At 34.7% G+C, this 24,323-nt stretch overlaps 1 protein-coding gene across 8 annotated transcripts in view; it reads right to left on the reverse strand.

Moving 5' to 3' along the window:
* LOC132708242 (potassium/sodium hyperpolarization-activated cyclic nucleotide-gated channel 2) overlaps positions 1-24,323 on the reverse strand; it is a 238,015-nt gene that overhangs the window by 142,290 nt on the left and 71,402 nt on the right. For 2 of the 8 annotated variants that reach the window (XM_060680432.1, XM_060680433.1), the window contains one exon: positions 6,341-6,568. The exons of 5 other annotated variants lie outside the window; for them this stretch is intronic. In XM_060680432.1, coding sequence (XP_060536415.1) covers positions 6,341-6,372 — 32 coding nt within the window. In that variant the 5' untranslated portion in view covers positions 6,373-6,568. Of the gene's footprint in view, positions 1-6,340; positions 6,569-24,323 lie in introns of those variants that run through there. One more of the 8 variants, XM_060680435.1, reaches the window with a different exon arrangement.

A 24,323-nucleotide genomic window follows, 5' to 3' on the forward strand; every position in this document is an offset into this window, starting at 1 on the left:
AACCATGGAACGTTGTCGCACCACGTTTACTCTTATTGATAACTGGCATCCCCAGAGACACCGCACGGTGCGTACAGAAGAAGCTATTGCTGCTGTAGAGCGTAGTATTGAGGAAGACCCGAATGAGTCCATCTGGCATCGAGCACAGGAATTGGATCTGTGTCCATCCACTTTATGGAAGATTTTGCGGAAGGATCTTGGTTTACGTGCTTACAAAATCCAACTCGTGCAAGAATTGAAGCCAAACGATCATCAAGTAAGGCATAGATTCGTCGAATGGGCCCAAAACGACAAAAAATGCCGCATTTGGAGCGAAGCTAATCCTCAAGTGTATGTCGAAACACTTTATGGGCTGGTGGAATCATTGGTCCGTACTTCTTCAAAAACGATGATGGCCAGGTCATTGGTGATCGGTATAGAGCTATGATTACTAACTGTTTCATTCCTGAATTGAATAACCATGGTATCCAGGAGATGTGGTGTCAACAAGACGGCGCAACATGTCACACAGCTCGTGCCACAATCGATTTATTGAAAGACACGTTTGGTGACCGCCTAATTTCACGTTTTGGACCTGTGAATTGTGATTTAACACCGCTAGGCTACTTTCTGTGGGGCTATGTAAAGTCATTGGTCTATGCGGATAAGCCACAAACGCTTGACCATTTGGATGACAACCGTCGCCGTGTTATTGCCGATATACGACCACAAATGTTGGAAAAAGTCATCGAAAATTGGACGTCCAGATTGGACGACATCCGCGCCAGCCGTGGCGGTCATATGCCAGAAATCATATTTAAAATGTAATGCCACAAGATTATCTTTCGGATAAATAAAATCCATGTCAATCGAATAATCCATCGTTGTTTTATTGCAACTTAAAGTTCTATACATCGAAAAAAAAAACACCCCTTAGAAACGAAAAATGCATAGAAAAAAATTGAAGATAATTTGAGCACATATTGTGATTTAGGACTCACGCTAATTATTATGAAACAATGCGTGAAATCATTATTGCTTTGTTATTATAAGTACTTCTTTATTTTTTGTAGTTGTTATTGTTTTAGTTGTAAATTCAACTAAAAAAAGTTGTTATAATATTTAATTATTAAATATTAAATGTTATATACTGTTACAACCGCACGAAAAAATAATAATTTTTGACATGCAGGATGTACCATTAAAATTTTTTTTGATAATACCACACTACGTAAAAGTTATAAAACTTTTGTATTTAAGGTTTTTTTTTCTACCTCCACGAGTGAGAATAGAAACTGGCAAGTTTTTAGTAGTACCCTGTATCTTTCTAACTCCGTAGACCTGACACTGCGATTAAACATAGGACTAAAAGGAGAATAGGGCACATATCTCGGTTTATAGTATGTTTATATAAATGTATTATTAATAATTATTAATTTTAGTGTTCTTCAAGCAAAACTCACCCTCCGTTGAATTAATATCATTGCTATACAATTCCCCAGTTCCAGAAATCTACTGTGTACCTTAAGCATTATAGCAGTTCAGCTTAGTCTGTAATCGGATCTGATTCGTTCAAGGAGTGAATATTGTTTGATTGTTGACGACTTACCTGAAAAAAAAAACGAACTATGTATAGATTTAACTGAGAGAGATAAACACGTCAAAGTTTCGATAGCCAGGTTAATACGAACGTTAATAGCAGTATTAGATATTTTATACAGTTCGAAAAGAACCATTACAATAGAAACTAACTATTAAAACAGAAATCTAAAAGAAGCCAAATTATAATAGACCACAAAATGAAGAAATAAAATTATATTAAAAATTGCAAAGTTAATTTTTTGATTTGGATATGCCCATATGTATATTTTTCAATTTTAGCTTAAATTGTCAGAACCGGTGTTAAAAAGCATTTCTATTTGATTTTCTGTTTACCTGTTACGTGTTTTGTCTTTTTCTTCACATCTTAACCCGTTTATTAAATGGAATCGAAGAATTTTACAAAAAAAATTGAGATTAAATTATAAGTATTAAAAAAATTAAAGTCAATATTGGGTGTTTCCTTTCCTATTCGTTATAATCGGTTCACATCGACCAGGCTTGATCGATAAAAGAGGCATCATTTTCTTTTGGGTGAAGGTCTGGACTGAGTGGAGGCCAGCCCAAAGCCTCATTGAAATAATAAATGAAACTAACCAAAACTGGATTTTCTTTAACTACTCTTGCATATGCCTAAAACGTATACGTCGAATTTTGAAAAGTACAACTTAATTTTAAACTTCAAAGGCTCAATTGTAATATATAAAAAAATAGTTTTGGTCAGTTTTAGTCGGCACCATTTTTAATTTTTTGTTTTCATTTTATTATACAAGAAATTAACTCAAATTTTTCAAGTAATAAAACTTAAATTGAACTGAGGTGGCTTCTACTCGATGAAAATCCATTTTTCAAAATAAAAACTAAAAGTTCAGATTTTCACGAAATTATATATTTTTACATGACAATTGTTTCGACAACACCGTGTCTTTATCAAATCACATTTATCACATTTGATAAGCCACCTAAGTTCAATTTTTGAAAGAAGCTGAAATTGGTTTCCTGATATAAGTTATTCATCTCTGTGGAATAGATACTTAATTAAATAATTAAAAATCAGGATAGCCACTACGTAAATGCAATCATCATTTTTTGTATTATGGTCAACCCATAATGTGCTACAGACATTGTCCCAAAATGACTAAATATTTGAAACCCTACATAAATGGATTGAAAATATTCTGTTTTGGGTTAGATTAAAACCTGCGCATTAAAATTTCTTCAAGGGTCTAAATTACTTAAAAATTGCGGTAATTAATTTAATATTAGCTAATTCCGGGAAGCAGCTTCAAATTATTTTAAGCCGATAAATCATCACCCCTTACCGCCCGTCTATATAATATAAAATAAGTCTGACGCCATCGTTCCGACCTCCAGATACTCCACCATGTAAAACAGAATGATTTAATTACAACATATTGTTTTTACAAATAAATTGCCAATAAATTCAAATTTAATAAATTATTTAAAGATTATAAATATATATTAGGGAAGTGTTTTAAAAATATAAAGGTTAAATATTAAATATTAAATAGGTCTATTCAGGTATAATATAGTATTAATAGAAAATACAATGACACTAAATATGTTGTTGTTATTCAAAATCTAAATCTGTTTCACTCTCCAAGCAGCTATTAAGCTAATTATTTCCATGCAAATGCCAGAATTCTTTCAGCTCTTAATTACTTATTAATTATTTAATTAAATTTATTACACTGGAATTTAAAGAGTATCATTTTCTGCTCACATTCAGTTTAGGAAGACGTAAAACGGTAGTGCTCCATGTTATCAGCTAAACTCATCACATACATATTATTTTTTAATAGCATTATGAATTTAACATACAAAGGTTACCGTTTCTTGTAACTGGATCATTTTGGAACAAATAAATATTCTTGCAATTCAGTTTTTGTACTTAATGAATTTGGTGCTTTTTGTAGCATGCGGCTGTGATCGCGTGCGTAATCTGTTATTAATATTAATATCATTATTATTATTATTAATATTATTATTATTATTACTATTACTATTATTATTATTATTAATCACGCCCAATGAGGCAACCTCTTTTCCAGCAATGTGGTCAAGGATCTAATCCCCACTATTAGAAAATCCAATGATCCCTATGCGTATCTAAAGAAATTCTCTACCAGTAAATCTTGCTTTTCGAGTCCGGTTTCAGAAAGCCAAATACATGACACTATCCATGGGCTCATAGACTTTGTGAGTAGGGTGGTCCGGGGGTATGATGATGGTGAGATTTCGAAATCCCTGTTTATAATCCTACAAAGTTCTTTGACTGTGTCGACAACGTCGTACTATTGAATAAATTAGAGTTGTACGGCGTCATGGGTATCTTTCTACAATTAATAGAGTCATATCTAGACAGCAGGTTTCAGTACGTTGAGAGGAGCGGCGTGTCAAGTGATAGCGTTCTCCCAGTAGTCTCCGGCGTTCCTCGGTACTGGGGCCGCTGCTCTTCATTATTTACATAAATGATCTGCCGCTGTCCATACCCAATGTAAACGTGATCCTGTTCGCAGATGACACTGCTGTTCTCTCAACGGCTAGGAATCATAGAATGCTTACTGAAAACGTTGATGAGACTGTGAGGGTCCTTCAGCAGTGGTTCTCTGCAAACAACCTAGTCCTTAACCAACAAAAAACTCAAGAACTTACGTTCTCTTGTAGCAAAGTAGACTTTCTTCATCAAGACAATATTACTCTAATGGAATTTGTTATTGACAGAATTCTGTCATGAACCGGTGACATTGACGAAGTCTGCGCCACATTGTCCCGGCGTTTGTTCCTGTTAGGACATCTCAGCCACTGTCTAAGAACGGCCTAGTTCGGTCTGCTGTGTGTTGTCTTACGGAGTTGTGTTGTGGGGTGGGGTAACATGCTCGGAAAAAGCCTTACGTTTGCAAAAGAAAGCAGATTTGGAGATTATGACGCTGCCCTCTACCTACATCTACAGATCTGTTTTATACATTCATGATAATGCTGATTGTTATCGCACACTAACTAGTAGACATGAGTATAACACCAGGCAAGGTGACTTGATCGCCCTACCGTACTCTAGACTGACTTCCTCGCAAACTAATAAAATCAATGTAATGTAATCAATAAAATCTACCAACGAGACAATTTAGGCAGAAAATGAAAATTTTCTTTATAGAGAATCCCTTTCATGGCACCCATGAAAATTTTGAGCTGCTTAAGCATGCCAATATTTAGTAATTTATGACTTTATCTATATGTTTACTTTCCACTTTATGTATTATTTACATCTTATCTATTATCTTGAACTATTTTGTAAAATTTAGTGCAACAATGACACTTTTAATGTTCTTTGCTGACAACAGCAAGGAGTTTGGAACAAGTCCCTCTTCTGATCCAGTGTGGATTTTCTTGATGGCGTTTTCTTTTATTTGAAGGTGCCTGTGTCCGACAATTTTTAATGGAACCAATCCACCCTTTGGATAGTATATTATGTGTATGGAACCAAGCTGTATCTAGGTAAATTATACCCCTCCTTTCGGATCTATACTTTTTAATTTCATGAAGGTATTTAAATCTCCTGTGCAATTTCATTATATTCCACCTGTTTTTTGTCGATTGAGCGGTATTTAAATTCGATTCTATAACGGAGGGTGGCATGGCTTATAATTGTGTGGATTTTCCCTTCTACTAACTTCTTTCTCAGTTTATCCAAAGCAGGAACAATCTGGTTTTGATAAAACAGATTCCTCCCTATAATTTCTTATACAGTATTGTTGAGACGGTGAGATTGAAAATTACTACGTTTTTTCTTTCATTCACTTTACGCACTGTATTTAACTCGTTATTCATTGTTCGACACCAACTAACGTTACAGTAACCATTGCTGTCGAACTGAAGTAACTTTTCGCACATATTTCTTCACCTTTTCACGCTAAATTTGTTGATTTGCGCCAACCACTCGGAAACCATCGATACACACCCCTATAATAATACAGTCAATTAACTTCGACCCCTGCTTGTCGACGGGCGCACAATTTCCAATCGGTCGATGTTTTGCCCGTCTTGGTGTATACTTTGAAACCGTTCTATTCTCCGCACTGGCCGAAAAGACGTTTTTGTTTCGGTCAGGTCTCAATCGAACCAGGGTAAAATCAGTTTTTGATTAATGGTGTACGTGTACGCCACTGACGTGGGGTGTGTCCGATTTTGTGAAAATGACCATTTTGATTAAATTGTCAACTTCAGGATGCATTCAAAACGGAATCGTTTACTACATGAAGATAATAAATTGCAAATTACAAATTAAAACAATTTTAGGATTTTAATAGACTGGTTTCATAACAATTTTTTTGGAAACCAAACCAAACCAAAATCGGGGAATAAAAATTAAACACGGAGAAAGGATGTTGCCAAATTTCACAACAATATTTCCACCGATGAACGAAGGCATTGTAATGTTTCCGTTTTAAAGTGATGCAAATATCTTAACGGGCTGAGACAACCTTATTACGAATAAACGCTTACGTCAATATAGGCGGGTTTTTTAAGTGCGTCTCGCACTTAATCTGTGTTTACTTATTTTTTGTGAGAAACGTGAAAAAGTGTTAAGTGTTAATCACATCACTAGGTGCAAATCCTTGACACAACAAAAATATCACCGACTAGCAATATAACAAAACATACTACTGTATTATCTATAACTAATGAGAAAAAGCAGTTTAAAAGAATAATAAAAGACCGCACACCACATATACAAACTTACCGATCCAAAGGGCGATAGTAATACCTTCTCATATTACTCACATCTCACAATCAACGAGCAAAACCAACGGCCAACAAATATTCCCAGATATCCTCACATCTATTTGAAGAATGGCAATAATTTTCCCATAATTTTGCGAATTCCGGCGAATGATGATTACTTGGTCGTGTAATTACCCAGCCGCTTATACAATTTTCTTATTACCGCGGATAGTGGCCTGCGACAGGACTATAAAGAAATCGAATGTCAGCATACGCTTATTACCTCGGTCTAATTACGTACATGTTGCGAAAGGGTTATAACAAAATGCATTTTAGTGACGGCGACTTTAATGCTTGACTGGGCAATGGATCCATTCTTTGACTTACATTTTGTATATTCGCTTTATCAGGTGTTACCATGCTCAACCATTTTACTAAATTATTGAGAAATTTATGCAAAGACAGGTAAATAAAAAATAAATAAAATGTATTGTTAGCAACCAAAACACTAACACTAACAATTTTCGAAGATCTCAGCGCTTTTTCTTTTCTTTTTTTTAATTCAACGTCCTATACCGATATTCAATAAAACACCTTATTCTGGTTACAATTACGAATTTTATATTTTTTTCCATTCGTTTTCGGTCAAGGTCAAAAATAGGTGATTTTATTTTATTACATCTTACAAATGAAAGATAATAAAAATAAATTAAATTCTGTTAATGTTCTAATGTGATGTATTTGACGAGCATTTCAATACATTTTGCGTAAAAAAATAATGACTTTCAGTTAATTTTTGACCTACCAACAGCGGCCTCAAAATAACCCACTCCAAACATTAACCCACTGCTACCATTGGCTTTTTATTTCGGCGAGTATCGCGTATTTAGCCTATTACAGCTTTTTTTTGTAGTGAACGAACATTCATCGGTCCATATAATTTTTTAAAGTAATATTTTCGTTATATATGTTTCATAATTTCAAACAAAATTATATTCACCCTTAATATTGTTAATTTAAATGCAGTATAATTATATTTCTATATATTATAAAACTGAGTGGATTGAATTGCAGGAAATACCTGTCTCATGTGGTAACAGAAGAAGCCGGATGTGCTTCCAGGATCCCTGATAATTTGTCTCATTTTTTTTATTCAAAACACCTTTATTCGGACTTTTTTGATTATTAACACGTAAGGTATCACTCACAGTGACGAAGAACGAAGTGCAATTTGCACATGATTAAAGTTGTCAATGGAGATTCTGTAATGGAGTGAGCCGGAATTTCGAGAGAAACCAGTACCGATTTAATATTTCGAAAATCTCGAGGACATTTTTCAAAACACTGTGGTTTCTTATTCCCATTTTATCGGAGAAAGATTTTTAGTATTTTGTTCGTAAATATGTGTATTCATTAAAAAATAGCTAAATTTCGATATAATAAAATTGAAAGCGGATGAGGAAATAGCAGTTATTATTGGAAGTGTAATATACAGGGTGTTCCATTTGATTTTTTCAAGAGAATGAATATTTTTCATTTTGACTCACCTGGTATAAAAGATTCGAAACAAGTTCAAGACAAGTACAAGATAAATGTAACACTTTATAAAGTGGTTGGCATAATAAAATTACAGATGTCGGAATAAACAGGGTATTTTTGACGAAAAGTTGGCCATAAATCCGAAAACATTCACTATAGATCATAAAAACCGTACATTAGTCATAACATAGAAGGCGTTCCATTAAAAAATATACAAGTGTGGTTTTCCACATATTTAAAATCCACCCTGTTTTCTTTTAGCTTCTTTTAGTCTCATCTATAACTTTTGCATTTTTCTTGAAAAGAAGTAATAAACGAGATATATTACTTTAACACACTATTTGGACTATTGGACTATTTGATCGAATGGTGATACCAACTTCATAAACATTGTCGCCGAACTACTTTACCCAACAGCTTGATCTGCGAATTACACATCGGGAAGAAGTTCCCAAGAATTTGTTACAAACCTTATTGATCTAGTCAATTTTTGCACGATGAGGCCAAGGTGACGTTTATCTGTTGCATTTCCACTGCTTAATCCGAGGCATTCGCTTTGAAACCGCATATTTTCAATAAAAATAGAGATAATGTGGTGATCAAAAAAACAAAACGTTCAGAAAAATGATTCTAATGATTCCAATATGATCTCAATTTTCCAATTTCCAAATTTCGGGAAAAAGTGTGTCTCAGTGATACATCCTTAATATGGTTAGTTTATTTAGTTGTTATATTATAGTTATATTCGAATCTGAAAAAAAAATCTGAGATAGCACGCTTAATTTATCTACAAATAAAAAATAATCAAAGTCAAACAAGCGATTAATTAGGAAGCCAACTTCGAAAATAGCCAAATTATACCACGCTTAATTTAAAAAATCATTGAAATAACCTTACAAAGTACCTGTAAGCAAACGCCAAATCCCAAAAATCCCAAACAGGTAGAAGAATCAAGAAGTAATATAAAGAATATATTATGACAGTTATCTAAGATTAGTATTAACGTAAGTGTCAAAAAATAAATATATATAAATAACTTGTGTTTCATTTAAAAAATATGAGTTGCTTAAAAAAAAATTCTAATCCTACTTTTCAGTGCTGCAATTTAAAAACTTTTATTAATATAAATTGTACGCATGGTTAAATAACTAGCAGTTTCAATCTGTGCATATATTTTTAACTTTGCTTTCTAAATCGATGATTACGACGCGCCCCCTATGCGTCGTAATCATCGGTAATCATCATTAATCAGATATTAATTAAAATACGGATAATAAGTTCAATAACAATTTCATATTTGAAAAGATGAACAGTTGTCTACACAGGGTTGTACAAAAAACTCGTAACGGCCAAATTTTTCAATTTTGCATTTTTTTTTAAACTTTGCTTCTGCCTGGATAATTAACACGTTAATCGCCACGATAATATCAGAAAAATTTTCACATGGGCCATGGTAACTTTATTACATTATTTAGTTAAAAAACGTATCAAGGAAATTTAATGTATCACAAAAAAAATATTTCTGCCAAAATTCTCTTAAAAACACTATTTTTTATGTCACACATCTGACTGACATGGCCCTATATTAAAACTTTTTTTCTCGACAAGCCGTGTCAGTCTTATATGTTAGAGTACTAACCACAAAACATGCTCCGGATATAAACGCAAATTCTGCTGGCACAAGTCGACAAAAAAATAAACAAAAGCCACTCCCAATTTGGGAATATAACAAAGGAAAGCAGGGATAGATATTTCTGATTCAATGGGTTCCTATGCAACTATTCTAAGAAAAGGAATAAAATGGTACCGGAAGTTTGCAATAGAATATCAGTAGTAAATGCTTATATAATATATAAAATCAATAATAAAAGTAACATAGGAATTAGACAATTTCGGGAAAATTTGGTCTCTGAAATGAAAGAAAATAAAAAGAATGTGCACTGGACGTTACGCTCAAATAAAAGAAGCAGAAGGTCGAGATGCGGCAAGAAAAAAAGGAAAAAAAAAATAACGTACTGCTCAGACTGCGAGCAACAGCCCTTTTTTGCATAGAATGTTTCGGATAGCATAATAAATGAAAATACTTAATTATATTGAAATAAGAAATATTAAAATGTATTTTTTCGACTCAAACAATATACCATTATATAACTATGTTTTATTTCATTTTATTGTTTGTAGTAAGTGAAGAAATTTTCAGGTTTTGTTTCTAATAGGCCAAGCTTTAGAAACATAATGCAAATGTGTCGTTTGAGTCGGACATCTGTGATTGACGTGGCCTTCTACCAACTCGCGTACATCAGACATATATGTCTGACATGGCTCATATAGAACTTCTTAGCGTCAAACACATATGACCGACATGGCGATTGACGTTTCAACTAACCAAAGCTCGTGACTTTAATGCCGTTTATCAAACTTGTTGTATAATACACTATTGCCGGCCTTTTTTTGTTACTTTTGGGACTGTTTCAAGTGTAAGTTGCCTTTGGAATTGGTTTCGTTGTAACTAAATAATAATAATTATAATTTTTTCAAAGTGTGACACAGATGCGTCCGATTCTGTATTGCTAGGAATTGCTGGTTCTTTGGAAGTTTTAGCGAATTTCGAACTCCTGTAACAAGTTTCTCTATATTTTTTTAATAATTCAATTTTTTGATGCGTGTCTGTAAAACAACAGTCTATGAAAATCAAAATAAATAAGAACTAAAAGTTCAGATGTTCAGATGTCGATATCATTTGATAAAGACACGGTGTTGCCGAAACAATTGTCATGTCATAATATATAAGTTCGTGAAAATCTGAACTTTTAGTTCTTATTTATTTTGATAAATGGATTTTCATCAAGTAAAAGCCACCTCAGTTCACGAGTCTATGTGTAGAAAAAAATAACGAAGGAAAGAGAGAGAAAATATGAATTATTTGTAAAATTTTCACTGGACACTGAACCATTTTTTTATTCAAGTAATAAGTATATAGGCTGAATGGAGGAAAACAGGTACCTAAACTTCTCCGTTAAAGTCGTACTTTGTTTTCTGCGTAATTTTTAATTCCCTAAATTGGAGACACTATTATCTATAAAGATATTTTTCTGACAAATAATATAATGTTTTAAAATACACACCTGCATGTTGGTTCTTCATTTTAAATCGACTCCCAGTTTATATGTAAAAGGGACACCGCGTTGAACGTAAATGACGTATTTACACAAAAACGTTCCAAAATGATTTCAGATCTACTGATCTTTGACATAATATTACAACCAAAGTGATATAGCACACAAAATCAAATATTGATTGGACTTTTCGGTATTTTTTCAATCCAGTGCGCACTTGATTTTTTATTTTCGATCAGCTTTATATGGTTAATACCTCAGTGGTGCGCGGCCGTATCCTCAGGCGCTTAAAACCGAATATGCCAAAAAATCGATGCGATTGGAAATTCCCGACTTATTGAAACAAAATAATTGAGTAATAATCGGTGAGATTAATCCATTATGCACACAACGCTTTCGGCTTTAATAATTGTTTTTTACATTGCGTTCATAATTTGTTGCTGATCCTAAAGGGTGTTATTTCTTGGATGATTTTAAGAAAACAGTTTATATTGCTTTATTTTTGATATAGATGGCGTTGAAATATTTTAAATAAAGAGGTTTTTCTTCATTTTTATTGAAACTGGTTTAGATGTTTTGTTGAAAAAAAAAGAAAAAAAAAAGCCCACTACGCCTCGTCGTGGAATTTGACTAATCGTTTAGTAAAAGCACTTTCGGAAACTGTTGTGTACAATTTTTTTTTAAACTGATTCAGTGTTGTACAATTGACAAATTATTAAATTTTTGTGCTATAACATGTCAAAATAACAGACTCTATTTATTTCGCTACTGTTGATAAAAATTCAAAGCCGACTTACACTGACACACAGATTTCCAGTCTCGCTTTTAGAACTTAAAAATGGCTAACGAAAACTATTGGTTTATTTTTTCAATATTTGAAAAGTGCTATTCTTAGATAGTTTTAGGCCCAGAACTGTAACAAACCGTACAAATAATTCTTCCTAAATCTTTTCACGTTCGCCATTTTTATGCCAAAAAATCGTCGGTGATCAACAGAGTCGTAAATCTATGTTAACCCGAGTCACTGAGTCCAGAATAAAAACACTTTACATTTGCTCTTCTCTCTAATAATTCCCACATCAGAGATATTAAGCGTCCCATCACAAAATACATTTGACCACAACCTTCCAAAGAAAACATCAACATTAAGGACAAAATACCAGGAGTTTACAACATTCTATGCATATGCGGCGAAGATTATATTGAAAAAAATATCAAAGCGCCTTAAGACAATGACAAATAAACTCATCAGGAGTTGCCAAACACAATCGTGAAACCGGACATCAATTCTGATTTACCAATACGAGAATCAGCAGTCCAACCCCTTAATATCAAATAGGAAGTTTTCTGAAATAGAACTGTTTTGGGGTGTTTGTGAAATAAATTCACCACCTAAACTAATTTTGTCCCCTCTCCCATTCAACCCTCTCCCCAAAGGGGTTAACAGATTGGTGGATTTTCATTTCTGCGTTGGCGGAGTTAAGCCTATATTTATGCGGGCCGACTGTTTTTAAACATTTTATGAATTACTTTTCTGGTCTCCTTTGTATTTCGGATATTGGTTTAACATCATCACTTTTCAATACCACTTAGGATTAATTTATTTTTGTCACAATTTATGGAGGGCCGGATATAACTTAACGCGTGGGAGCAGTCATGGGCATCAAAAGTAGAGCGATGGGAAATTACCAACTGTGACTCATGAGATAAAGAGCGTCGTATAACATCGAAGTATTTGATGGGATTTTTGCCGCAAAATTGCTATTCCATTCTCTTTCCATAGGTATGCAATATTACAAGAGGTGCTAGTCTAATGTGGTATTCCAACTAACATTTTTATATTAGGGATTTATAAGAAACCATTGATGTTACAAGTTTTGTCAAACAAATATCGAAATACTTACAATATTACAAAGACAAATAAAATATTACATTACAAATCCAATATTACATCCAAAACGTTTTCGTTACGTTATCTATAAATATTTTGTATTGGGCTTTTTGCACAACTTTTACAAGGCATTTTTGGATTAATTCTAAACTTTATCTAGATATTTATGAAAAATTAATCAACTGAAAAGTAAGGTTATGAGGCATAATTTAACATCTGACATTTACGCAATTGGTTTTCCAGTTACTTTTAATTTTGCAGCGGTTACGAAAGTTTTTTAATAAGTTGTAAAACGATAAGTGTTCCAAAATCGTCTTAGGTTTTATTGGAAGAACAATATTGCCATAAGACACCTAGATAAATTTTGTAAAAGTTTCCAAGCTGTTTAATATTGAATGACTATATGTTTTTAAAAAGCGAACCTGGTGAACATGTCGTCCTTTGGCGGCCATGGTTATGTTTCTTCAAATTGATATAAATGCCTTGATAAAAAAGGAAGAATATCACATAAGCAATATTCCTAAAACCTGAAAACATATTTCTTTAAAAATATAGGAATCAAAAATGATCTGCATTTCAGTGGCAAAAAAATTCATGAGATTATTATTTATTATTATAATTATAACTTTCAGATTGTTACTAAAATTACATTTTAAAGTATCTAAAAGCACCTCGCTTTAGTTTTAGGAAGAGTTAAATATATGCAAAGTCACCTTATTTTTTAATGCAGGAGAAGAAAAGATTATAAAAATAAGTGAAAAAAATCTGGGAGTCAACCGCGAAGAGAACAGGGTTTCCAAACTTCCAGAGGGTTTCACGAACACTCGGAAATCATTTACAAAAATCTGAAACAAATATAAATTGATGAACCATCAATTTCGGCAATCTGTGAAGTTAAGACTTTATCTATTGCGATGGTTATCATCGGAGTGGTCTATTTAAAATAAAAAGCGACCTATTTAAAACAGTGTTAGCCATACTATATGGTAGATACTTATAACAGCAAATTTTCGCAGCTTTTATAGTTATAGTTTTTCCATAACACGTCATAACAGTTCTCGGTGCGATTTCTAGAGCAAGAGTTTGCACTTTTCTCACGTTTCAGAATTTAAAATCGACTTTGTATTTCATTTGATAAATCGCAATGGAATATCATGCCGGTAGTTTCGCACACTCATTTTAAATTATGAATGTTTTATCCGCTCGTGATTCAACCCATTTAGTGTTATTTTTAGTAGCAATCGATTTTTAGGACATTATTATTACGTTGCATGGACAATAACGAAGATCCCATTTTAAAAATACGTCCAAAAATAAATAAAGCAAGCAAATCGAAACGTTGCAGAAAATGACATTGCATTTTCCAGTATGCGAGAGGACTTCGATTCTGTTGGTTTAAAAATTTATGTTTTGGTTAGTGCTTAATTGTATTGAAAAATTATTTTGAATATAAAGGGAAGCGTTAAACGCTTTAATGTTCAATTTTTAAAATAAGCAAAAAAAATGCAGATCTGGTGTTGCCTTGGTCGGCTTCGGCTTGCAATTTGAGAATCCGCCGGGACTAAGGCAGTCGAGGGTTCTAATTATCAGACCATCAGAGCCTCAGAAGCAAACATGAGCTTTTCAGCTTCAGTGGCACGCAACTATGAACGCTGGTAGGAATGCTGACAAGACACTGCCATCTAAAGAGTCACCTAAATCTCGCGGGGATTATCAATGACATCACAGTAGGTTGTGCCAATAAGAAGAGAAACTACAATTGATCTCTTCATCAGTTGCGCAATACTAGAGAGAAGATTTGGAGTATTATAAGCCCAATTGAACAAAATGAACTATCCAAACTTCTTATGAAAGAAGCCGAAACGTGCTGAGATGATGGAACTGCAACTCTGAGTACTGGCATAAAACTTATTGTTTTGATTATGGAAGATATTCATAGTTTGAAGCCTTATATAAAAAAAATACTCAAATGTATTTTTTTTTGTTACATGTCTTCATAATATTCTAGGCCTTAAGTTACATGATATAGCAATTTTAATTTATTTTCGGCATTAGCATTTAGCATTTGTATTTAAATTTAATACACATTTCGCATGCGAATTAACGCATCATTAAAATTTGGAGCAATTTCAAAGTTAATTTTCTCGTGAGCTGCTAAGCTTAATTTTTTTCTAATTTAAGTTTTAGAAATGTGTAAATATGTCTCAGAGTGTATAAAGAAAAACCTGTTTTATACACAATGTTTATCACAAAAAACAAAATGTGAAAAACAAAAGTAATACACGCCCAGTTCAACATTACAGAAATAACCTGGCTAAATAAATTGAAATAGTTAGGACAAACGTTTGATAAAGGAGTATACATAAATAAAACTAACAGCCATTGATATGTGATTAAAATCAAACTACTCCCACTAATCGGATTAAAAAGCAACATGAAGCAAACTAACTTTTATTAGGTATATAGGTGCTCCAAAAGTCGACTTAACTTAACTATTTCGAACCAAGGATATTCTACATGCGTCTGTCCAGCTGTTGGTAGTTAAAAATTTGAGTTTCCGTAGTTTGTGTTAAGATAGGTATCCAAAATTAACAATATATTCTACAACACTATGTTTATGGTTATGATTGATTCTGTCTTTTTAATTACAAAACATGTTCAAAAACTACATTACCTCATTAGCATAGAACAAGTGTTTTCAGAAAATTTTAGTAACTTTTTATAACGCTGATTGGATGAAATGAGAAGCTTTAAACACATTATATCTGAACAGATGTTTCTTGTTGTAAATTTTGATAAATACGTATAGGGTTATTTTCGTTCTAAATCCCCTACTCCACGTTTAAGTTTGATCGTCGCCTTCTGGGGCACCATGAGTAAACAATCAGACTTATAATAATTTATTCCATCTCAACATGATTACATGCATCAAAAGCACATCTTTGCAAAACAGAGCTTTAAGAACACTCATACCAGTCCCATGATCTGCGCGGAACATACAAGCACACTGTGAACTAATTCAAAAAATTTAACTGTACATCTAAGCAAAAGCGGAAGCACAGAAAGATATGGGCACAAATTTTCTTATTTAAATGTACATTCGATTTGGGACAAAGAGTTAAAATTCAAAGTGTGCCAAAATAAACCAAATTGCCCTTACTCGAACACAAAACTACAAGTTCCAACCCTCTCCAAGTCAATATCCCAAAAATAATTATTTTCATAAAGTCATTTCAAAGAAATGTTTAAACGAATAAAATAATTTACCAAAATTTGGACAGTTTTCGACTTTTGTGATTTCTACAAATCAGTGTACTTTTTCATTCAACTTAGATGTTCCTGAACTCTGATGGAGATCTTCCTTCCAGACTGTCCGATATAAACTGCAAAGAATTCTGACAGTTCAAAGAATATACGCCTGATCTGGATAAATAATAATTCGGCTCCTTAACTTTTAGTAGAATTTGCTTCATGCAATGTTTATTTTAATGCTATTCATAAATTCCTACACGTAAACATTTGTAATAAAACATTGCCTAAGAAGGTGGAACCTACGTACTGCAGACTTTGATTTTCATATATGATATGACAACTTGTATTTGTAAAACAACTTATTGATAGGACAAAGTGTTTAACCGACATTCAAAGCAATCTAATCCTTATTAAAGCCTATAGAACAAAGAACTAAACTTTGCAAATTTATGAGAATAGATGAAGTTGGAGGAAAATTGCAAATGCAAAATAGATATGGATTAAAAATCGTTAAACGGAAAGGTTCCCCCGACTACCCCAACGTGAAAGGAATTATCTCTATTATCTCAATTATCTCTATACGAGGGGGTACCCAAAAAAAACCGGAATTGAATTGCCGCGCGCAGAGCTTGTATAGTACACCTTTCTGCCACTAGGTTGTGGTGAGACCGTTAATCAAGCTTTTTATCTGGAAGTTTTAAGAAGATTGCGCAACAGTATTCGACAAAAAAGACCCGATTTGTGGCGGGCAGGGGACTGGTTCTTACACCACGATAATGCACCTGCACACACAGCCATTTCTGTTAAGCAGTTTTTGGCTAAAAATGGCATGGTTCCTCTGCCCCATGCACCTTACTCGCCTGATCTCGCTCCGTGTGACTTCTTCTTATTTCCACGTATGAAAAGGGACATGAAAGGACAGCGATTTGTCAACATTGAAGAGGTCAAGAAAAAAACGAGGGATGAGCTGTCGGCTATAGCCAAAGATGAATATAAAAAATGTTTCGAACAGTGGAAGCACCGCTGGGACAAATGTATTAGTTGTAATGGAGAGTATTTTGAAGCGGAAAAGGTCGTTCTGTGATTTTCAAAACAATATATAGTTTATAAAAAATTATTCCGGTTTTTTTTGGGTACCCCCATGTATGTGGTACTTATATGACATAAAACTTCTTTTAAAAACAAAAAACTTTTTTTTTTCTAAAATCGATCACTCTTAAAAAAATAAAACGGAAGATCCTACATTTGACACTCGGTACATAGTGTAATTACAAAATCAAGAATTTTGTCAATTTCATTTGCAATATATTTAATTAAACAGCAACAAAGAACACATAATTTTAACGAAGAGAGCTATGGCTTTATGACTTTTGATGTTATAAATTAATCCATGGTCTGACAAAAATTACATTAAAAAAATAGGGAAATTTCCCCAGGAAGTATTCTATTGGTCATGAATAAGAAAAATTGAAAAAAAAAAAACAAGATTAGAACATACAATTTTTTTTTGTCTATAGTGCTTATTCACGGTATTTTTACCACTAAATAATATTTAGCCAAAAATTACATTAGTAATAGTGAACCTTAATCAACTTCCGTACTGGTATAATATTATGAATTCCGATTTTGAGGAGGCCCTGGAGGAAATTGAGATTGAAAGAGATGTGGTTTCTAGGAGAAAATTTATTCAGCGGGTTAAGCCGTGTACAGACTTGGCGCGACGTTCCAGCCACGCGCGAACGACGAGCATAATTTTCAAATGCCTTGCGTTCCGAACCATCTCTAGTCAGCTTTACAACATCAAAGAATGCTCGAGGCACGGCAGAAAAATGTACCACGAAACAGGAAGGAGTCAAGATTGTTTTTTTAATAAAACAAATAGCTTGTAACAATGGTAACAACCTGTCTATTATAGACAAACTCATAAATACAAAACAGTATCAAATAAATCGACTTAGGTCATTTAAACGAACCTAGTGCTCTCGAGAAATTTGACAACATATAATGCTATCCTCCTGACTTCAAGAATACGAGAGATTCTCTGGGTAGTACATTTCTTTCTTTTTACAAAAATAGCCATACAGGGTGAAACTTGTAAAATAGCAAAATGAGAAAATTGAAAATTTTGTTCAAATTGAAGTTCATGTCAGTTTTATATTGGTCGATTTGCATCTACACACAACTATCTACGCTAAGAGTAACAGTCAGATCGTCAGACCTGATCGGCTGCCCCAACGGCCGCCAATGGGAATCTACAGTGTCAGGCATGAAACAGGTAGAACCATCGGGGGGCGGGGTTTGTCAGGGTGAGACCCGCACCTCCGTTTCGCCTCCGCATCCAGCCGGACCTAGAGAAAGCTAAAAAGGGGCAAAACAAGAAATGCCTATTGTGTGTGAAGCGCCTTTTTTTGATAGTAAAAGTTGGCAGCGCCGACGACGGTTCGTGGAACTACGGTTATAGGGTTTTTTAAAACGTTTCGATTCGCGTCGATTTTATTTTATTATGTTAAATAATCGATTATGTAGCCCTTGAAAACTCATTAGGTATGAAAACCCTTAAAGGTATGATGTTTCTGTTAGAAATTATTCATTCATTCTGTCAAAGATTGGGTTTTTGGCACCAATACGAATAACTCGCCTAAATAGTACATTTATTCATTCATCGCAAGGGCAGCCCAACTGGCTTATGATAACGACCATTTGGAGTTTTTCACTACTGAGGGTAGATTTAGGAATCAGATTCAAGCAAGCATAACATAACATTACATAGCTTACATCATTTTTCCAATTAGTTTTTAATTTTGTATCAGCCTGTGATTTAACTGTGCATTTTTTTTATGTAGAAATGGACTATATCCGTAAAATTAATAATAAATATATAGATTAATAAATATAAATAGTCTTACGCCACAGAGACGATTGAAAACTTTGAAGTGATATCAGTTACCTTCAATCATGTTTTTCATAATCCGTTTCGTCAAAGTCAGCAGGCAAATTGGAAGCTATTTATTACAATGGCATCTTATACAGGGTGATTCATAAATAATGGTAAAATTCTAAATTGAAAATATTATAATTGATTGTTCTCAACATACCTGATACAAATGTCGATGAGTTCGGCGATATAAAGCATTCAAAGTTTAAATTTTATTCTGAATTTTCTTATTGGTTGAGAAAGTTGTTAAAATAAAATAATAAAAATTGGCATGTCTAGGTTTTGTGACATGACAGTTAATATTTTAAAACTTACTAGTGTTATTTAGATAAATTGCATGATTTTTTTCCTCTGTCGAGTTATGGTTGCACCATGACAACAAGCACAAAAAATATTCAATTATTCGTAGAAATAGTACTCTTATCTAACTGTGTCAGTTTTTGACTTATTTACATTAAAAACATATGTTGTGTTATTTTTTAATATAACTTAAAATATGAAAAAGTGTGCGCAATAAAAAGTCAATAAAAATTACCCAAATTGTTATAAAATAGTATTAAATCATAGTTTGGAATTGTTCGCCATAAGAAATAAGTCAATCATCCCACAGCCGAATTTAAAAAAAAAAACTCCATGCGTACCATTATACTCCGTTTCAGCAGTTATTGTCTGAACAATTTACCAGCTCGTCTACAATTTGCTCAATTTTTAAAAAACCGAACCCAAATTTCCCTAATTCATTTTACCCACGAGACTAAATTTAATTGGATTGTGAGATTCTGATTCCACATGCTGCGTGGGGTAATTTCAGACCTTGTTGTTTAAACTTTCTTGAGCACGGTTTAAACTTACTCCAAAAATTAGTATCACTTGCCTTAAGAGAAACTATCTTACTATATGCATGATGGGGCACCAACACCCTTTGCGTTGTCATCGTGCAAATATTAATGCGAGCAATTTCCTCATCAGTGGATTGGCCGTGGAAGTGAATTTGTTTGGTCACCAAAAAGTCCAGACTTAAACCATCTGGACTTCCTAATATTGTTACACTTGCGGCAGAAAAAAGGAACCGCGAATACCCTGATAGAGAAGTGTTGTTTAACGCTCAAAGACATTTGTTGATGATTGATTGATGTTTCTTTTATTACTATCTGTAAGAGACTCAATGTTTCCTAGACTTCCTTTTAGAAGCCGCGTGTGGAATAATAGTATACAAGTTCATCGAAATAAATTCTTAATTTAAAATTTGATCACAAACAAAACAAAACTACGGATAAACCCTCGAATTATAAAATAAACGGCCTACCTTATGTGCACTCTAGTGTAAGACCCCCGAGAGCTCTCGGATTTTCTTTCTCCACACCATGTCCATTGCAAAAATGTAGTGGGGGTTACCAATCGCAAACACGCGAAAACTATGCGCGGTAATTCGGCCAAACAAAACCCGAGGGCTCATATTATCGCGGTGAAATGACACGCGTTTTTTACCATAAAGTATATAAAAAATTAAATTAAATAAAAATTGATAAATGTATTCGATTAACCCCGAATCATAAAGAAATCAATATATAGAAAACCCAGGTAATGAATTAATATTTAGTGTCAATATACAAAATAAATAACCAAAACTGAACATACCGCCCACCAAATACAACGGTATTTCAAAAAACAACAAAAAAAAAAAGAAAATAAACAAAATATGCTAATATTAAAGTTTATCAATTGTGATTAATTGGCCGGCAGAGGACATACCTTAATAACCGGTCGTTTGATTAAACCGGTTTGGGTTCTGACAGTGACTACTCGTGGAACACCGTCAGCACCAGGGTGAATGGAATCAATCCGTCCCAGTCTCCACTGGAGGGGAGGTAAATTATCCTCCTTCAGTACAACTAGAGTACCCGGCGTGATAAGAGTGGTATCTTTATCCCATTTAGCTCTCTGTTGTAAAGAATGAAGATATTCCATATGCCATCTTTTCCAAAATGATTGATGCATTTTGGTCAGTAACTGCCACCTATCAAGTCTATTCATAGGAACACAAGTGAGGTCGTGATCGGGAATAGCTGATAAAGGAGCTAAGGAGAGAAAATGACCTGGTGTTAAACTGGATAGATCGTTGGGATCACTACTCATAGCGCAAAGTGGTCTAGAGTTGAGTACGGCCTCAACTTGAGTGAGAACTGTGTAAAATTCTTCATAGGTAAGTAATTGTTCCCCTATGATTTTAGTAATGTGGGTTTTGACGCTTTTAATGCCAGCTTCGTGTAACCCACCAAAGTGAGGCGCTGAAGGAGGGAAAAATTGCCACTCGATTAATTCCTCAGCGGCTGCGTTAGCCATGCAATCTGCTAAGTATCGAGCTGCACCAACGTAGTTGGTACCGTTATCACTGTGCAGTTTGGAGCATCTACCACGTCGACTGATGAAGCGACGCAATGACGCAAGAAAGGCAGAAGTGGATAGGTCTGATACCAGTTCCAAATGCAGGCACTTTGTAGAACAACACACAAAGAGAGATAGATAAGCCTTTTGAGTACGGCAACCTCTATGTCTTGACATCAGTATCTGAAAAGGGCCACCGAAATCCAAAGAAGTACATTGAAAGGGCTTGGCTTGGGTAATGCGGAAACTAGGCAAATCGCCCATTTTTGGTTCTATTACCTGAGGATGTGTTCGAAAGCAGCGGAAACACTTATGGACAATACGTTTTATAGCTCTTTTAGCACCCAAAATCCAAAACCGTTGAGATATAAAATAGCGCAAGGCCTGCTGTCCACAGTGAAGGTATCTTTTATGAAAATCCTCTATTATAAGATCAGTCAACCTATGTTTGTTGGGAAGCAAAACGGGATGCTTTTGATCGTAATCAAGTTGAGAGTGCGTAAGGCGTCCGCCTACCCTGAGAAGTCCTTGTTCATCGATGAAAGGAGCAAGCTTTCTTAACGGCTTGGAACAAACATTCTTATTCGAAAGATTGGAAATGTCTTCATAAAAGGCTTCTGCTTGTACTTGCTTCACAATGCGGAGAAGACTCTGAAATAACTCGTACTCCGTGAAAGGACCCTTTTTAACCACTGAAACCACTTTAAAACGAATGCCAAGAAAACGACGCCAATAAGTAATAAGGCGAAGTATTTTCTGTAAGCATGAATACCTATTCAAAATATCACCAACAGGATTATAGCCTTTTATTACCGTGAGAATGGTCGCTCTTTCTTCTGGTAGTGGTTCGTCCAATTCACCAAGTTCGTGTTTGGGCCACTCTTCGGAGGGACGCGACAACCAAGCTGGTCCCGCCCACCATAAGGGACAGTCAACTAAATCAGACGGAAGGACAGGGCGACTCGCAAGGTCAGCTGGATTGTCTTCTGATTTGATGTGAAACCAACGTTCAGGTGCTACATTGTCTTGAATCTGACTCACCCTGTTTGAGACGAAAGTGCGCCAACGACAGGGCGGTGACCTTATCCAACCTAGGACTATAGTCGAGTCAGACCAAGCATAAATATTTTGTACGTCGGGAATGTTGTAGACATTTAAGGCATATTTAAGCAATTTGGAAGCCATTAATGCAGCACTTAATTCCAATTTAGGAAGACTCAATCTCTTCAATGGAGATACTTTACTCTTAGCATAGAGGAGATAAGTAGAAATTTGGCCATCTGGAGACACGAGGCGAGAATAGATACAACTTCCATAACCTAGCTCTGAAGCATCCCCAAAAGCATGGAATTCTAAACTAACATACTTTGAAATAAAACAATAACGGGGTATTTCTAATGCTGACAGACTTGGCAATTCATTTTTGTAGTCGGTCCACCTTTGGGCAATATCTGCGGGCACTTCACTGTCCCAGTCGATACCTCTCGCCCATAAAGATTGCATTAGCTGCTTAACTAATAGAGTTATGGGACAAAGTAATCCAATTGGATCAAAAATTCTGGAGATTTCAGAAAGTATAGATCTCTTAGTACATGTCGAGTTGAGAAATTGTATGTCGTATGAGAAGACATCCTTCTCTGGAGACCATCTGAGACCCAAAACCTTCAAGTAAGGATCGGATTTAGTGTCAAGTGCGAGAGGTTTCTGTAGAATATCTGAAGGTATAGTAGATAAGAAGTCAACACAATTGCTAGACCATTTTCTAAGGAAAAAACAACCCTCATCCAATAGAGCAATAAGTTGTTGTTTGATATCCACAGCATCCTCTAAAGATTTACAAGATACACATATATCATCAACATACACTTGGGACGCTAAAATTGCTGCGGCCCTAGGAAATCTATCTCTACCCTCGGTGGCTAATTGTAAAAGACATCTCAGAGCAAGGAAAGGAGCTGAATTTAATCCGTAGGTTACGGTTTTTAGGCGAAAATCTTGAACAGGTTCTCGAGGGGAGAATCTCCATAAAATACGTTGGTAGTCTTGGTGGCTGTCATTAACAAGTATTTGTCGATACATCATTTTGATATCGGCAGTAAATGCTACAGGAAACCTTCGAAAACTTAACAGAATACTTACAATTTCATTTTGTAGTTTGGGACCAATCAACAAAGTGTCATTCAACGATCGATCCCGCGGACTGCAAGATGCGTCAAAGACTACGCGCAATGCAGTAGTCGTACTATTCGAATTAGTAACCCCATGGTGAGGGATGTAGAAGTGGCGCTGGGCAACGTCAGAGACAGGAGCAGACACGGGTTCCATATGATCCAGCTCTAAGTATTCCTTCATAAATTTGGAATATATCTCAAATAATGGAGGATCCTTAAGAAGACGGCGCTCTAAGCTATGAAACCTTTTTAGGGCTATGGAGCGTGAGTCAGAAAATAATGGCTCACCACTGGAAAACGGTAGAGTAACGATAAAACGTCCTTCAGGAGTTCGAGAATGAGTCTCGTTAAAAGAAATTTCAGCGGGATCGTCAAGGGTTAATGAAGACTTGCTACTTGGAACTTCCTCCATTTCCCAAAACATTTGAAGAGTTTTATTAATATCCCGGTTTTCTTCCAATAGTGTGCAACAGGAATATGAGGACTTGCTTTTTATACGATCAATTTTACCCATCACTACCCAGCCAAATAATGTATTGAATGCGACAGGTTCCAACTCTTTACCGCACACCTTCTCAGGCAACAAAATTAAAGGGAATAACTCGCACCCGATGAGAGCATCTATAGGTCCAGGAGTATTGTAGGTGTCATCAGAAACGACTAAATTCTCCAAATGTGACCAGTTCTCGCGACTGAAAGATACAGAAGGCATG

Source organism: Cylas formicarius, unplaced genomic scaffold, assembly GCF_029955315.1.
Source record: "Cylas formicarius isolate icCylForm1 unplaced genomic scaffold, icCylForm1.1 PGA_scaffold_10__41_contigs__length_53128322, whole genome shotgun sequence".
Classification (NCBI taxonomy): Eukaryota; Metazoa; Arthropoda; class Insecta; order Coleoptera; family Brentidae; genus Cylas; species Cylas formicarius.